The sequence below is a fragment of the Pholcus phalangioides genome, unplaced genomic scaffold (genome assembly GCF_987345545.1).
Source record: "Pholcus phalangioides strain wild (caught in Gottingen) unplaced genomic scaffold, Ppha-v1.0 ptg000004l_1, whole genome shotgun sequence".
Taxonomy (NCBI): Eukaryota; Metazoa; Arthropoda; class Arachnida; order Araneae; family Pholcidae; genus Pholcus; species Pholcus phalangioides.
In genome coordinates, this window is record NW_028301597.1 from 33,759,775 (window position 1) to 33,778,285 (window position 18,511).

Here is an 18,511-nt window from a genome sequence, read left to right on the forward strand (position 1 = left end):
AGATTCCATAAACTTTTGGAACACAGTGTAAAAGCATTTTTTTATAAAAGTATAGTCATCCCATGTTGATGACATGAATTAGAACTTTTCTGTCGTCCCCTTGAAATTCGAATTCACCAAGTTCAACTATATTTATGTATTATATCATCCAGAAGCATGCGAATGAACGCCAGGGGTTCTGCCAATGAACTTATCCTGTTGCAGAGATCTATTCCAGCACTAACAGTCTGAGTGTGTAGCTAGTGTTCTCCAGAGGCATGCGCAGGAAGGGGGGGGGGAGGCTTGAACATCGATTTTTTTTTTTTAGACATTCTCGTAAAAAAAATTAAAATATTGAATTGAAATATCCTTTGCATACTATTTTCATTTATTTCTGTTAATTAATGCTTTTTGAAGGTTGGTAACTTTCTCAGGAAAAAATTCCACGTCTCTCCCCTTCCCTTACAAACCCAAAGAGTAAGAGTTGCAGAGTTCTTCAAACTTTTTCTAGTCGTAAGCACTCTCTGTACCTCATCATCAAGAGAAGAACACCCTTACGGCAAGTTTGATATACGAATGCATGAAAAATTAGGATGATTTTTATCCTTGGCTTAAATTTGTAAAACGTGTTTAATCTGGACGTTGATTAAGTGCTCGCAAGCACAAAATCGAGCACTCTGGGTGCTTCAGGGAGCACCATGGTGCTCGTGAGCAACAGGTTCAAGATGTCTGGAGTATTGTGTCAAAACATCGTCAAAAATATCATAAATGAAATGTTTTTAACTCTAAAAAGTATATAAAGCTATCGAGGCAAAAAAAAAAAATTGTATAAATGGGGGAGAATCATATAAATAGGGCTTCACTTTAAACAAACCCACACCCTTTTAATTTCCGGATGAACGCACTGGACTACGGAGGCAACGAATATCCCAATCTTTCCTTGGAGCTTGTGTGCACTGAACATGTTCTTTCACCCAGAAAGTGAAAGGACGTGGGTTTGATTCCCCGAAGGCAATTTAATTTTCTCTCTTTCCAAAATAAATATTCGCATCAGCCAACTTTTAAAAAACCTTTGTATAATACAGAATCGATAAGAACCCTGTTAATTGCCCATTATTCAAAAAAGGCTGTATTCGAAGGATTGAGGGAAAACGAATAGGTGTGGAAACAGCCGAACACACACAAGACAGTTTGGCTTTGTCACAACCAAAGCCGCTTGAAAGTTTAATACACTCTCTTAATGCAGCTTTGGACACAACCCTTTGGTTACCAGTTGAACAAAAAAAAGAGGTGAGGTAATTTCCATTAAATTTGCAATTAAAAAATTTTCCATGTGGCAATCTTTTTTCCTGGGCCAAGTTCAGGCGATGTTTTGATGTACGATGCTTTGACGTGCAATGTTTTGTCAACAATGTTTTGTCCTGCGATGTTTTGCTGTGTGCAATGTTTTGATGTATTTATTGACCGTGATGTTTTTGACACAGTGATGGTTTGACAAGTGATGTTTTTGTCACAGCAGTGTTTTGATGGGCAATGTTTTAGTTTGCGATGTTTTGACGTAGACCAAAATTTTGAAGAAGGGGTAATGGAACAAAAATTGGAGTATGCTGTGAATCCCGTATCATCGGATTCCTCTTTGGAATATTTAACAGAAGATATCATTCTCTTTTATTTGCATTGTGAACATCCCAAGATATAGCGTAAAACAATTTTGTTGGGTAAGCTGTAAGGAAATAAGCTATCTGGTTGTAATTGTATTAAGGCGTGGGTGGCTACAGATGCCCATACTTTTGCAGTGTTTTATTTTTCATTCCTGTTTTCAGTTAACAACTCCATTGATAATGTAGTTGATCCTAACAACATGATTATTTCTATTCCTGTGTGAACTCATGAGTTGGTCCTGACAACCTTGACCATGGCGCAAGAGGTCGTTCCCTCTATTTTCCCATGACATTTCCCTCTATTTCCCCGGCTGCCAGACCAGTTGCGCCGTGACTGCCATGGTTGCCATATATGGAGGGAAACTCTATAAGAAATATGTGCTATTGTGTCGATTATTTTTTCTGTTTACACGCTGTTGCTGGTTACTGTCATGTTACAAGCTGAGCCATTTTTTAAGGTGAGTGAAGCCTATTTCTGAACTTTAAAGTTTTATAAGATGACAGACAAAGCAGAAATGTGGCAGGTATGTCACAAAGCGGGCCACGAGCCTGGTGCACAGACCAAAAGAGGTATTAAAACAAGAGTGTCATTAGATTTGTCTCAAAAATGCCTATCATGACACTACAGGCTTCTATTTGCATTGTGAACCTCTCAAAATCCAGCGCAAAACAATTTCATTGTGAAAGCGGGCCATGAGCCTGGTGCCCAGACTGGAAGAAATATTAAAACCAGAGTAGCATCATTGGATTTGTTTCAACAAGATCTACCCACAGACATAAAAAAAAACATATATTCTGACTACTTTTTGACAAATGAGTGTTAAAAGGATTTTGTTACACAACTCTTTACTAATGCTCCCAGTATTGTCAGATGATTTGAAAGATGTATTCACATGACAAAAGTTTTGGAAAGTATGACTTACAGGAATAAGTTCTAGAGCTGAGAGAAAACTTCAACTCCAACAGATACGAGTATTTTATGGGAATTCAACTTATCCTGAATTAACTGTATATGCCTTTTATTTCAAATGTTTTTCCTTCAAAATTTTACACAGAGATTCCCACATTTTATAAATAAATCTCTCTAATCTCATATGAAGTGAGGGACTTCTCTCACTTCTCTCTTCCTCAGATGAGATACCATCCATAAACCCTTGCTGTTGTGCGCAAAGGAAATCCATCAGTTCATCTACAGTCAACTACTGGCCATGTTCTTCCACTAGTTCTTGAATGTCATCCTCATTCACCTTTTGTCCCATGGCCTTCCCACAAGGTCACAATCTCTTGGACAAATTGTGATTCCTGTTCATGAGCTAGCACCTCAAAGTCACATTCAATTTACAATCAGCCCAGTTTTCTCCAAACAGAACTTGAAAAAAGCTTCAAGCACACATATGCAATGTTAGAATGATGCATCTAGTTTTAAATACAAATACAATGCCACAACGGGCAAAATGCTCAACGAGGTGGCTGAGAAAAAGATGCCCATAACAAATATGGGTGTCATATAATTAAAAAATACAACAACCCAATTAAACATGCAATTAAAAACCATAAATACACATGATAAAATATTATACAATGCCCATAAAGAATACTTATGGTTGTCTAATTCTAAGTATGGATAGCTTCTGGATTTACCCAACATGTTTATCATATTTCTTTTTAAACGTGTCAATTGTATTAGACTTTACTACCTCCAGGGGTAAGCGATTCCATTTCTTAACAACCCAATTACAGAAAACTTCCTGACACTATAACCTAGAATTGTCCCTTACCAATCGATACTGGTGTCCCCTTGTAAAAGCAGTCGACTGACAGTGTCGAAAAGCGGTTTAATGTGATGAAAAAATTTATGAAAAGGACATTGCGAAAATAATACTACTTCACTTTCAAATAGAGAAGTAGAAGTTAATTTTATTCATTTGTGGTAACCATTAGTCGTGGTGCATTACACTAAACGCAATATAGAATATAATCGAACAAGGGCACTCACATTCAATTATGATTTATACAAAAAAGGATCACATGATAATCAATATTAAAGTTTGAATCACTCACTGTCATCTCTGCGAGAGGTCTTAACCCCACCCTTACATTAGGGGGCTCTCGACCTGGGGTTAGGGAGAAGTTACAGCATACTCAACTGAGACACGTTGGCCGACCAACTCCCAGAATCTCTCTGGCGAAAAGCCTCGTGTTCACACACCAAGTCGGTGAAAAGCCTGCTATTGGTCAAAGGCAATCGCCTGATATCTGTAAGGGGTTTTCATTGGCTCAGGGACACATTGTCTGTCTCAGGTGACAGAAAAAATTGTGATTGTGTTGCATAACAAGTACTTATTCAGTACACAAGTGCGCTGTGGAATTCCCTGGCGAGGGAAAAGAGAACACATGTGTTGCTTCTATGTATTTATGTGTGGTTTGTGGTTTCGGGGGGGGGGGGAGAGGTGTTGAGTGCGCTTACAACAACAGTCATACTCGTATGCGTGTCAATTTTTTGAGTGAGATACGCTGATCGGAGACTGTAGGGAAGAATATTACTGACAAGGCCCCAGTACAAGCGAGGACAAAACGATAAATCATCAGTTTAGTTGTGATAATGTGAAATGAAAAAAAAAAAAAAAAAAGCAGAATTTTTGCTCATTTTGCAAATTGCTTGTTGACCGAAGTTGTACTGTATCCTGAATATGAGAAAAATTCTTCATAGAACACATTGAATTTTCTATAAACTTTGTCAGGGGAAAAATATATTGCATGGGGTAATATTAAGAAGGGGAAGGGAAAATCACACGAATAACATTTTTCTTCTACTGCAAATATAGTAGAGTTAAAAGAGAAGAGAGAAGAAGAAACTTAGTAGAGTTATAAATATAGTAGAATATATTGCATGGGGTAATATTAAGAAGGGTAAGGGAAAATCACATGAATAACATTTTTCTTCTACTGCAAATATAGTAGAGTTGCATTTATACAATGTTCACGGGACCATGTTAAAACTCTGTTTTACGACTTTCTCATCTATACTAACTTAATTTAAAATGACAACATTCCACCACCTTCAATTTCATGCGGCTATAGAAAAAATTTTGAGTTCTATTGCATTTTAAAAGTAAAAAAAAAATTCATCTGAATATATGAATATTGTGATTCCCAAATTACAAAATAAATAGAGATATTGTATGTACTGATGTGTTATTATACATATGTATTTTAATAACATGGGTTAACACCTACTGACAAAGAATGAGCACAAATGATTTTTACTCAAAACGAGCATATATGATTGAAAACATTTTCAAAATGGTGTACGACATGAAAGCTTCGCCAATGCAGAAAAAATTTCACTGTACCTAACAATTTCCTCTATTATTAAATTTAAAAACATTACATCACATCATTTAAACGTATTATGTAAAGAATATACCTGAACACCTTGCCATTGCGAAACAAATCGCAAAGGACGTAATATTCTCACGACCTTCAAACTTCCCAGTTCATTAGCATCATGGTGATTTAAAACAAATAATATATCTATTAACGAAAGCTGTAAATAATTAAAATAAAAAAACTTTTATTAATAAATCAAACTTATGAATGTTTAAATTAGATCAGATTCTTGTGCATGACATAGAAATAATACTTCCAAATCACATAATTCTCATGAAGCAGAATTCCTCATGTCAGACAAAATCATGGTAGGGTAGTGTGTAGTGGCCTTTAACTGTGCTGCTCCATGGTTTTCCCACTTGTTTAATCTACTCTCACCATACACTTGCCACTGTTGCATGTAAAAAAGCCTAATTGTAGATACTAATTAGTAATTGAAACATTTGGGCATTGTTAGGGGGGATAAAATAAAAAGGGATAAAAATGCTTTTATTACATTTTGACTTCAACTTCTTAGCAAAGCAATTAGCTTAAAATTCAGTCCAAGATAGAGAACCTCTAAGGTTTTAAGAGATAATCGGTTTTCTAGTCCGGAGAGCCCCAAATTTTTGAGTGCCTGGGGAAGCACTTGCAATTTTTCCACTGGAAAGCGGACACTTTTGTCCATATTTATTGCCAAATGGAATTTTTATATGACTACGAAGGAGTTTTACAGTCATTCTCGGGCACCAGAGTATCCATGAACACCCTGGGGTATTAAAAAACCTCTGTTCAGAGGGGCCGCAATTTTTTTTCGCACCTGGCCGCAAAATACTTAAGCCCATCCCTGCACATACAGACATGCCAACATTGGAATGAAGCCTCTCAATAGTGCTGAATGTTGAGCTTTAACACGATGGAGGGGGGGGGGAAACAAAGCCTCCAACCACAATACAGTGGGAGAAAAAAAACTCACTCTTTTTAAATTCCTAAAAAAACTTTTAAGTTTAAAGATTTAGGTACAACACCCCATAGGAACTGGACCCTAAGGGCTAAAGCCACATAAGCCATCCCCACAAAAGCATATGCTGCTACAGGTTGTTTCGCCAACAGGGAGGGAGGGAGCAAATCAACATCTTCTGCTCTTCTGCTTATGCCAATATATATATATTTTTTCAATGGGGGGGGGGGGGTGCAATTGTTCCTATCACTCTCCCTCTCTCTATCCCCATCCATGCCTTCCATATTGCGAGGTTGCCATCACAGCATGCAGTCTTGAGTAGTATATATGTATGTCTGCAAACCCTAAAATCCCCCCATTTTTTCTCGTATCAGTTCCTTCGGCACCTATGACGAAACTTCCCAAAACAAGTTCCATGGGCACTACAGCGCAACTTGAATACACGTCCTGCGGACGCAAAACTATTGATCGATATTAAACCGTGTACACAACAGCCATGTCACAATGCAACGTGCTGTGATGCTTAGCAATAGTGGGCTCAAAACAGAGCAAAAGAGACGAACAATGTTGAATGGAGCGAAATTTAAGTGATCGAGCAGTTTGTTCGATTGGTTGAACAATCGGCGCCGACTGTCAAAATCGGCAGTTTGCTGTCAGAATTCACGCGCATTGCCAGAAAGGGATGTGCATCAGAAGAAAACACCATCTAAATAGAAAATGTGCAATAGAAATGGGCCAATTTCTTTACTGATTGCATTACTGGGCACAGACAAAACACTGCCACAGGTAAAATAAAAAAATGAAAAGAAACGTTTCTTATATACAGAAGCCATTGTGTAAGGGTGCAAACATAATCAGGCCGATTTTTTAATTCTGACAGTCAATGCCCCATTCACTCATGCAGGGAAGCAGAGTAGGGGGCTGACATGGGTTTCAGTCCAGGGACCCAAGATAATTCTCAATTTTTTTTTCACACTATCAATTCACTATACGGGAGCCCGTCAAAGATCTCAGCTTATGGGCTTTATTGGAGGATATGGTTCACAATTTTTGGAATCCTGGCATGGTTGACGACTTTTTCCTGATTGGAAGGCCCAGCCATACACATGATTAATGGGAAATAAATGGATAAAAATGAAGCGATAAACCACTCACGGCCCAGTTTGGCGGATGCCAGGGCCCAGCAGTTGAGGAACACTGTCTAGACCAACGAAGAGCCCTTTTGAAGGACGGATTTCACATATTTCTTTTCCTATTCACATTTTTCGAAGTCCAATATTAGACGCTTGTTACGTGCTCTATCTATCGTCATGCTTAGGTGTCGTCTAGATTAGGCATCTTCGATTCGTTGCTCACGAGCACCCAGAGTGCTTAATATTCGTGTCCGATTCTGTGCTTGCAAACACTTGATCAACGTTTCATTTAAACACCTTGTGCAAATTACATTCAATTATTAAAATCATCCGGATTTCATGCATTCGTATGTCAAACATGACGTAAGAGTGCTCTTCTTTTGATGATGGGTACAGGAAGTGCTCACAACTGGAAAAATGTTAAAGACCTCTGGTATAGATATCGATCTTGTTACCGTATTCCAATGGTTGTCTTTTGCAGGTGCCTCCCTTGCATAATTCATGGTTCATGGCTTCCCAAGAAGTTTAGCAGTTTTTCACCATATAAAACAACCACTTTAAAGCATAGGTTTTGTGAACACAAATCCATATTTTGAGCTTGCCACAAAGTTCCTAGGAGCCCCTATGCACACTTTCGGAAGCACTGTAGTACTCCTTTAAATTCGGCCTGAAAGATATGTCGCAACACAATTAATGGTGAATGAGTCCGATGTTGATCCTCTCTTTAACTCTCTTGCATGTATATACTGTACGATTTTGTCATTAGCTATAGCTAGTTGGTAAAGATAGACGCAATAAAAATAAAAAAATGGATGGTAAATTTAAAAAAAATTCTTTCATGGGAGAAAAAATCGGTACCCTTTTACCTCTCCCCCACAAGGATGGGGCTAACAGGGCTGCAACCCTAAGGCCCGGGACAATTGCCATCATTATTTTTTCAAAATTTACTACAGAGCACCCCACAGTGAAAACTCTGGCTTGCGGACCTGCCAAAGATCCAACAGTCCTGCTCCACAATGTGGAGGAAGATAATTCGTTTCTACAGAAAACCAATATTGCTCCCAAGAGGACTGCCTATTTTTGGGTCTATTACAGTCTCCCCCTCCTCTAGGAATTATCACACGATCATGAGAATACTGCTTTAAGGGGGGGGGGAATATTACAGACGTGAAAGGTTCAGACAAAGAAAGAAAGAAAAGTTATTTTTTGTTCATCCAGTCTAAATATCTTTTGCCCCACCCCATCTAATGTCTGTCCCAATGTAGGGTGACTACATATTGGCATTGCTCTTTTCTGTTGCTACTCACCCATCCATCCCTCCGGGCAAAAAAAAAAAAAACCTGAGGAAAGAAAGAAATACTTTTGTACTGTAAGAAATGCTATACCACAGCGTCTCCAAAGCCTAGATTTTAGGGAAAAAATCGAAAAAAAGGAGAATAAAAAAAAGTCTGTGACCTTCACTCAAATTTCGTGACTTTCCCGTGATGGTAGAATCCCTGTGTTGGGTAAAAACAAAAAAATGTTAGGTATTGAATTTGAAGAAACTGATGGTTTCTTATCTATCCATCAGAGAGTTCATATATTGATAAAATATGTAAAATGTTTCCTAAGTATAATTTCAAATTGTCAACATTATCAATTGCCAAAAGTCAAATCCTATCTAACTTGATTCTCCATCAAATGAATACCAACCAGATAAAAGAAATGTCAAAATTTCCATACAGAAATATTTTGGGTTGCCTTTCATTTATTGTAGTTAGAACCAGACCGGACATCTGTTATGCAGTAAATATTTTATCCCAATTTCAAGAAAACCCACGAATTAGACATTGTAACTGTTTATTAAAATTATTAGAATATGTACAATATACAAAGGATTATAAATTAAACTTGTCAAAAGTCAGAAGTATTAACATAAATTGTTTTCCTGATTTCGCAGCCAGTAGAGATTGACAACATCTCTATGGGAGGTACACTGATTTTAATTGACAGATCTCCCATTTTTTGGCGTACCTTCAAGCATAAATCTGTAAGCCTGTCAACAATGGAGGCAGAATATATTTCACTTACTGAATCTGCTAAAGAAGTAATTTGGATAAAAATAGTCAAAGAATGTAGACCAATAGGGTTAAAAATGACAATGAAATTTATCATGCAATAATCAGGCTGCAATCGATTTCTCAAACTCTCCATTAGAGATCCACAGGACAAATCATATAGACATTATTTAATGTCTACTGTTGGGATCCTGCATTCTTCTTTATTAGCATTATGAGTGTCAGTATAATGTTTGCGTTGTTTTTGTCACTATATCTTAGACATGAAAATTTCAATTTCTTGGACTTTAATTTCTCAATGATTTCTAGCAGAGATCAATATGCTTTCGTTAAATAAATCCGTTAATTTGCCAATCATTATTTTTGTCTGTACTCACACATAACCACACATTAGGAACAATTATAAGCAAATATGACTGTATTTGCACCCATAAGTTAAAGATATGGCTGTTTCGCCTGTACTTGAACAACTTCTCCCCACCATATTAGGTTACATTGAAAACAGCGGAAGGAAAGTGCAGCACTGTTTTAAAAATAGTCATCAACTTAAATTTTAGGACATCGCAAAGTTAAAAAAAAGCACAGAACTGTAAGAAAAAAAACACCAAAATTATATTCAAGTAACATTTGAAATGAAAACAAATTATATTGGTCACAATGAATCCTTGTAGTTTTCAGACAGGTAAAATGAAAAGAGGAATAAATTTAAATGATTTTCAGCAAAGAAATACAATGGAAAAACAACTCACAGTGACTATGAGGAAATCCATCACATTCCATGAGTCAGTGAAGTAACCATTAAGACCCATTGCAATCATCCTTAGAATGGTTTCTATGAGAAATATCACAGTGAATATTTCATCCAAAATCCAAAAAATATGATTCCATCTCTGATCAGACTGCATATCTTCAGTCCTAAAATACTATGCGAGAGAAATGAAGAAACTGTAATAAATGTGTGAAAAATAAATGAATAAATCAATAACAATTTCAATACAGAATTTTTTTCATATTTTATGAGATATTGTTTTCAATAAGAGTAGAAATAAGGAAATCAGATTTAAAAATGTTGCGGCAGGTTCATTAAAAAAATATTCCCCCCTTGTGTTCTACTGATGATCCAAATTCGGGATCATTAGATTCATAAATATTAAAATCTATGATAAACATGTACATGTGTGATTGTTAAAATTGCTAAGCTAATGTCAAGCTAGAATTATAGCAATAATACAACAAGGTCACAACAGCAAAAGTAAACATTTTTTAATTCTCAAAATTTCTTGACCTGACTGCTGTAGGTTATACTCTTTCACTATGTTTGAGTACCTTCAGGCCAGGGTTGTAAAAAGCGTTTTTTTTAAATAAAAAACCCAGCCCTAGCAGGTTTTTCCAAAAAATTCAAGTTTTTTGGGCAAAATTGAATTTACTTTTTCCACAACCTCAAAATATCTAACTTAAACATGTATGTACAGTACCCACAGCTTTTAACCGAATGCTGGCGATATCTTGGGTTCTAAAAAATTGTAGAATGAAGAGGTTTTCACCAAAAATTATGGTTTGTGATATTCTACCCGACTACATGCAATTTGTCTTGATGAGGGGTCATCTACATATTTATTATTGTTCAAACTTCAAAATCTTCAGAATAAACCCTAATTTTCTCCCATCTTATCTGATTTATCGCATTGCATTTGCCCTAAAGATAAAAATTTCATCGCTGTAAGTATAAAAATCAGAGATATGAATGAAAATGTGTTTGGGGATGCTCTCAGGTTGATTGCGGGGATGGGGGAGGGGGAACACACACACCACACAAGTTTTGAACGATAAATACTCCATATGCTACGCGAGTGTTTGGATTTAGTTTTAGTGCTGTTAAAAAATAACTAGTTTGTATTTTATGAGGTGAAAAAAACAAACTTTTTTGATTGCTCTTCATTTTAGTGACATTATATCAGTGACACTGAACGAATATTTGCACCATAATTATTTCAAACTATGTGTCACAAAGCAATTGTTTGTGATGACAATTTCATCAATTTAGAAAAAAATATATAAGATATATAGAAGACTGGATGTTGTGAAGATATTTATTATTTGAGATGTTAATTTTTTAAGGAAGGAAAAAACTCATCTCTGCCTCTACCGGGAGTCGAACCCGGGTCCCTCGATTGCCGGACGAGTGCTCTGACCACTCGTCCGGCAATCGAGGGACCCGGGTTCGACTCCCGGTAGAGGCAGAGATGAGTTTTTTCCTTCCTTAAAAAATTAACATCTCAAATAATAAATATCTTCACAACATCCAGTCTTCTATATATCTTGTATTAACAAGTGGAGAGCGACATTCATGTCATAAAAAAATATATACAAATTTTCTGTCGAACATCGCACTATTTTATATTATAATTTTGTTTCATTTTGCAATTCCCCAATTTTAAATAATGCTAAAAAAAATACAGATGAAACAAAATGTTGTGGTTTTAGCAGAGACGATTCCACCAATATCCACTACTCTAAACTTGGGGCACACTAAGATGATTTACGCTAATGGGGGAAACCTTTATTTATTGAATATTATCTCCATAAATATTAACATCAATCTAATTGTATGGTATTAATTTGTGAATTCTTTGCACATTATTATAATTACCATTTCAGCTCATGAATGTTGTCTAAGGAATGAAACAAATTACCAAAATAGTGAAAAATTTCAAAATTTTGTTGTTTATTTTTTTACTCGAATACTTAAAAAAATGTTTGAAAAACTGGATGGATGACTTATTTATCGTATCGCCGTATACTTAAAACAACAATTGCCCATTTCAGTAAAGTTATGAGCTCTATATTTAAACATTTTCTCATAATTTGTCATGAGAAATTTTTCAATGAGTTGCAAATCTAGTATATGGCCCATAAAAGTGGTCATTTTCATATAATCTCTCATATCTCGCGAATTGGAATGAAGGTTAGGTCTTAGCTTGGAAGAAAAACTATACTTTTTGTTCTGTTTCACTTGAAGAAAGGTGTTTGTTACCAATGTTCAATTCAAGATCCCACAAAGTGATTTTATAAAAAAGTAATGCAAAGATGTGTGTGTATAAATATTTTTTGAATAAAAATTCAGTGTACATACATTGGTTTATTTTTTCACAGAGACTTCAATTTATTTATGCAAGGATTTGTGTTTGTGAAAAATTCTGTATTATGAATAAGCAATAATTTCTGTGGATATGCTTATCACATATTACATATCAGATATATTTGTTAAACTAAGGTCCATGGTTACATTTTCTGTTGTGGTTTCTTTCAACATATTTTAATATGTGAACCTCACATCTAAATGCTTACATAAAAAAAGCTGTCAGAAGAATTATAAAAAAGTATGTTTGTGATTCCAAGAAATTATTTCGTATCACATTTTTGCTCTTAAAAAAAACATATAAAAGTACAGTAAAGCTTCGATTAACGCCACTCGTTTAACCATCGGCTTGTAATCCGTCCTCTAAAAAAAATGCGTGAGTAGCAACAAATAAATAGACATCTTTAAAATTGTCCACAGATTACTTTTACACCCTACTGCAGAGGTTCTCAAACCGTGTACCTCCAACCTTTGTTCTCTCTCAGACTGTTCAGCTTGACGAGTCTCACACTGGAAGAATGCATGCTCTGAAAACATAGGCGACCTTTTTTTCTTTCAATGCATTTTCTATTTTGGCTGAACTTTCATTTTATATGAAATAATTCAAAGAATTTCAGAAAGAGAAGTGTAGGTGCATCTGAAAAGAGATTCCGAGGTGGACATGAATAAACCGGGCCCTAGTGACAGTAATTCTGATGATGATTGGAGTGAAAATTCAGCTCATGACACAGATATTTTATGGTAGAGCATGCACACATATCATCAAAAATGTTCATTAGCTGAATCTGTATTCGTTAGCTGAAGCAGAAAAATCTAGAAAAAAAATCTTCATTAGTCAGAAAATTCGTAAGCCAAAGCATTCATTAGCCAAGGTATCACTGTGCTTACAGAATCTTTTTCCAACACTAGTTACAATTTTACATCTAATTAAGAAAATGTCAACCATTATTTACTCTCCAGTATTAATGCATCATAAAATTTACGACTTATTTTTCCTATCTAGATGTTCTTTGCCCCTTTCAGTAGCTCAATACATTTCTTGTCTAGGTACATTTTTCAGTTAGTGAACTTGTGTAATTTATGCTCACTTCCACATTATTGCGGTAGAATTCTATTTTCAGCTTCATGTTTCACTTTCTTAGAAATTCACCTGACCTAACCTCTTGCACAGAAAGAGATAGGTATGCTTCACACAATAAAATATGATCAGTAAATTGTTAATTTATGTGAAAAATTCCAATTAATATAATTTTTAAAATCAGTTTGTAAGATTTACACAGATATTCGGCTGAACACCAAATATTCAGCAAAAGGGCCGAATAGCAGCCAATTATTCATCGAATCTTTAGTCTTAACAATCTTAAGAGTTTTTAGAAGAGGTTCTTTGTTAATCAGCTCTGAGGAGCAGCGAGTGGCAAAAGAGAATCCCCTGCCTTATAGACACCTGAAAGTTATTTTCGGAAGGTTTATAAAAACTGGATTCAGCTAGCGACTACTCTACTTATGTTTTCACCCTTGTAAAATGAGACGTGGCCCAGGCTTTGTCCCGTTGGGGGTGAATGCTTGTTACGGGATCCAGGGAAAGACAGCAAGATTCCAGGTGCATTTTAAGTGTTGGATCCTGACAGAAATCCTAGTCTTTCCTCAAATCTTTCTTGTGGAGACACAGCCTAACCCCCCCCCCTCTTTTTTATGTCTTATTTTATGACAAAACAAAGTGATACATTGATCAACTTCCACTTTTTCAATTTTATGAAATATGTATAACGTAATGATTAGAGCTAGGATTCCTGTGAATGCATACTTTTCTATGATTTTGCATATTTTGCTATTCTTCATGATTATCTTCATTTTAAGCCATTTTTAAATGATTTTTAGTTATTGAGGCATATTTTAATTTTTTTTTCTCGCATGGTTTTTGCATATTTTTTTATTGAAAATCCTTTTTTTTTTTTTACCAATCATCTCTATTTTATACTGTTCCAGATAATGTCTCGCAAGTCCTTGAAATGAGCAGAGGATGAAACAATTTGCAGGACGTCACAGATTTATTCAGACAGAACAGCTATTTTACATGTATTTACAGACAGTGATTTCATGAAATAAAGTTCTCGCATTGAGGATAAACTCCAACAACGACTGACTTCTTTCTGTCCGTGGCATCGTTTTATAGACACTGGGAATTTTTGAGTAAAAGCAAAATTCGAGAAAACTCCATTTCATAGTTTCCTAATTGGTGGTGCCCCTTTCCGGTCAAAGAAGCCATTCAGAATGTTCCACACCAATAGCTTTGTTAACTTAAGGGGTTTTTAACAAATCCCATTACACATAATATTTGTAACAATACTGAAAGACTTATACAGGATGAAATAAAATGGTGTGGATCAACATCCACATCTCTACATTCTGTAAATTCATCCTATTGACATTTCAGAGATTTCTCCTTCCTTTTTTTTCCAAGCTGGAGATAAAATGTTCAAGAAAAACTTGCTGCAGGATAATCTTGTCCTCAAGATTCCTTCCAACTGTCCTCTAACCCTGAACAATAATGTGGCTGCAAATTCATTCATCATCCTACGGTTTCTGGGCAGGTCACATCGATAACAAGGCCTCAATATGTTCACATCCTTCTCAGTTTTTAGACAAGGCAATAGAGAGTGCATGGGGGAGGGGGGATCTGAAGGCCCATCCTAAAAATCCCCCCTTCTTGAGTCTGCTTGTGTTATTTACTGATTTTGTGATACATATGTAGACATTACCAATTTTAAATCCAAGCAATAGCTAATTTTTTAATATAATATTAATTACATTTACTCATTCTCATAGTATTTTCAAATTTACTGTTACTGGGAACGTAAAAAAATTCTGGAAAAGTAAAATTTCTGTTATTTTTTGACTTTATAAGGCAAATTTGGTTTTTTCAAGGTATATTTTTGATTTTTTTTGGGCATAAATAGATTTTTTGTGCAACATTTTCCATCAATTTTTTGGTCATAAACTAGCCCTTACTAATAATATGAATACAGGGTGAAAACTTAAATCCGTTTCAGCTTGAATAATCAATTGACAACAATCAATAACTCATGGTTGGTTACAGAAACATACTTTCAATTAGAAAAAGTACCAAATAAAGCGCCTATTTAAGATATGCCATTCATTTTACTAGGGATTGTGTTTTTATGGAGGACCCCCCCCCCCCCCTACTTCTCTAACTTAAAAGCTTATGGCCTGTCTTTTTTGAGCCAACAAAAAAATTGCATGGTTTTTAAGAGTACAACATTCACCGAGATATTATTGGTTGCGGAACTGTTGTATTACTGATTGAAAGTTAAAGATACATCTCAGACATTAGAGAAATTCTAATGAACTGCAAGAGAAAATGTTAAGTTTGTTGCTGTCCCCCCTTCCCACTTTTCAGAATAAAATTTTCATAACCAAATATCATCTCGGTTGATATTCTACTTAACAACACAGTTTTTTCTCTTGTTGGGCTCCGTAAAGATGGGGTAAGAACTTTCTAATTAAAAGTTTGAGGACACGAGGACTATATAGAAAATCAAAAAATTTGTATTTCAGTACATATATGACCCTTAATGAAATGGGAATGACACAAATTGAAATAACAGGCTTATTTTTTTTTTTTAGGCTAGGAACATAGTGGAAGAGGTGAGCAAAGCGATGAATGTCAAGGAAGAGAAGCGAGATGAGAATATAACTGTGAGCAAGGAACATAGCACCATAGTGGGGGCGTTTGATATAGCACATAGGCGGAGATAGACTTGGAAGTCTGCGGGGCACGATGATGTCAATTCATATAAGCGCATATACATGAGATCTATTGACTCCACGATATAGCAGATAGTATCGAATAGAAACTCGGAATCAGCTTGGTTTTTAAATTAAAGAATGTTTTAAAATTTTCAAAAAATTTCATAATTATAAAAACCATTGCTCAGACAACAGTTTAGAAATAATAGTGTTGTGTAAATATCACTATTTTTAAATATAATTGCGGAAATATTCCTCATATTTTGGTCACTTTCCTCCCTACATCTTTTCCCTCGGCACTTGAGCGTGATCACTTCCCGAAAAATCAATAATACTTTCTACTAAATTCACGAGTAAAAATTTGAGAAAAATATCAAGTTTATCAACCCCCCCCCCCCCACTGTTTGAATTTGTATTATTAGCTTAGGCGGGAGTGTAGAAGTGGGCAATTCTCCTCCCCCCCCCCGCGCACTTGAATAGCTTTATTTGTATGAATATTTGATGGTTTCATTTTTTTACACAAGAAATGTAACACACAAAAAACCAGAAACATTCGGTATGCTTCCAGTATGGAAATATTGATGGTACACAGAAAATAAACAAACAAATGAAAATTGCCAAGATTTCCACAGAAACATAAATGATTTTTAATTCAGACTACTCAAATAATTTACCCACACACGGTGCATGATAAATTAGCTTAAAACTCAAAATATAAACATTATTACTTCAAAATACAAATCATTTTCGGTTTGGCTAAGCACATGTACATGAAAAAGTTTGACGGGAAATGAATAAAAATTATATTCGGTACATGCTGTTTTCATTTGATCGTCCACACCATTGTGAAATACATTGAGAACTTATCAATGATTCTTGTGACATTTTTGACCTCACTATCGCTTTTTAACAGCGAAAACAAGCCCTTCGGCAGCCATCTTGAAGCTACACACAAGCGAGCAGAGCAGCGGAAACAAAATATCTAGATTTTTTTGTTATTATCGTTTATTGCAGAGTTCCTGCCCTACTGAGGTGCACACCACTATATGCAGGCGCACTAGAATCCATGTGTTTGATTTCACTGCTCGGATCTTTTGTTGCTTTGCTCTCTGCCTAAGTAAATTTTCAGCCTTAGAAATCAGCTTCCCTAAAGAAGGTGGCACTTTTTGGAGGTGCAGAAAAGATGTGTTGAGATGAATTGCGTATTGAACAGCATTTCAACACTGAAAAGTACTGTATTCACCTGCGCTTATTTATCCACTCTCACTTTTCCTTCACAACACTTACACTGATGTGTAAAAATTTGTGAGAGTGAAAACAGTCATAACAAATCTGTCATAAAATATGCTGTCCCCTATAATCATGCCACCATAGGAAGTTGCCTCATTGCGTCATACCTGGCGTCTGCCCTGGTTGTATTGCAAAAATTTAATGGCTCAAAAGAATCATGTTTATGTGAAGCATCAAAAACTTCCGAATGCCATCATAAGTAGATTAGCTAGCAATTTAAACTCACAATATTGTGACTTGTACAAGTAATAATGAGCATGAGTGTTAAAATGTGATATTCTTTAAAAGAAAAAAAGTAAATAATGGAAAAACTTAAAAACTAAAAAATTTACTAAAAAATAAATTGTCATGCATTTCATTAATTTACAATGTTCACACAATAACACTATTGAAAAACACTTACCAAGAGCAAGAAATTACCAAGAATAAGGACTATCACAACTGATTCAAAATAACTGCATGTGACTAATCTATGAACCATTGTAGACATAGAATCTCTATATTCTTTAAGCACACTCCTGTAGCAATAAGAGAATTGCAATTATATTTAATGCTACTAAAAAAGCAACTCTATGTTAAACAAAATGTTTATCAACAACCTGAATGCTTGAATTTTTATGTTATGTAAGTAATCATATTGAAGGTCCACCTGCTTTCTGTGGACAGACTTTTTCAAATGGGAGTCCAGCTCATGCGCATTCACACCTTGAAGTTGGAAAACTGCAAAAAAATAATTCACTGTGCATCAATGAGATACGAACCTCGATCCTCACGATGAGGGTCCGACAGACCAGACACGACCCAGGCTCTGTCCCTCCCGGGATATAAGCCTTTTACCCATGTGGGTTGGGTCGTGCTGGGATAAAAGAAGAAATGAGTGGCCCGTGGGAGGAACGAACACGATGAGGGTGCAGCACAATAACTACAAAGTGACTTTTCATATATGCATATGCTCTTTCACACACACTTAATTGACAAATAGTGTCTTATTTAAAATTTTCTCAACCCTCCTCAAGAATATTCACAATAGGAGGACAAGTTCATTTTTTTTGTGATAATTCTTTGCTTGCTGCATCACTATTGGTTCAGTTGAAGGCCCATTTTCATTTCACATTGCCAGAATCATTCTATCATAACCTTATCAAAGCCCTTGT

The 18,511-nt window shown here is 35.6% G+C and overlaps 1 protein-coding gene across 1 annotated transcript in view; it reads right to left on the minus strand.

The window, feature by feature from the left end:
- The window catches only part of LOC149087121 (sodium channel protein 1 brain-like), a 146,150-nt gene that overhangs the window by 29,836 nt on the left and 97,803 nt on the right, over positions 1 to 18,511 (minus strand). Inside the window, exons 18-20 of the mRNA XM_089231369.1 lie at positions 17,761 to 17,875; positions 9,910 to 10,083; positions 5,068 to 5,187 (exon numbers count right to left, since the gene is read on the minus strand). Of these exons, the coding sequence (XP_089087495.1) occupies positions 5,068 to 5,187; positions 9,910 to 10,083; positions 17,761 to 17,875 (409 nt within the window). The remainder of the gene's footprint in view (positions 1 to 5,067; positions 5,188 to 9,909; positions 10,084 to 17,760; positions 17,876 to 18,511) is intronic.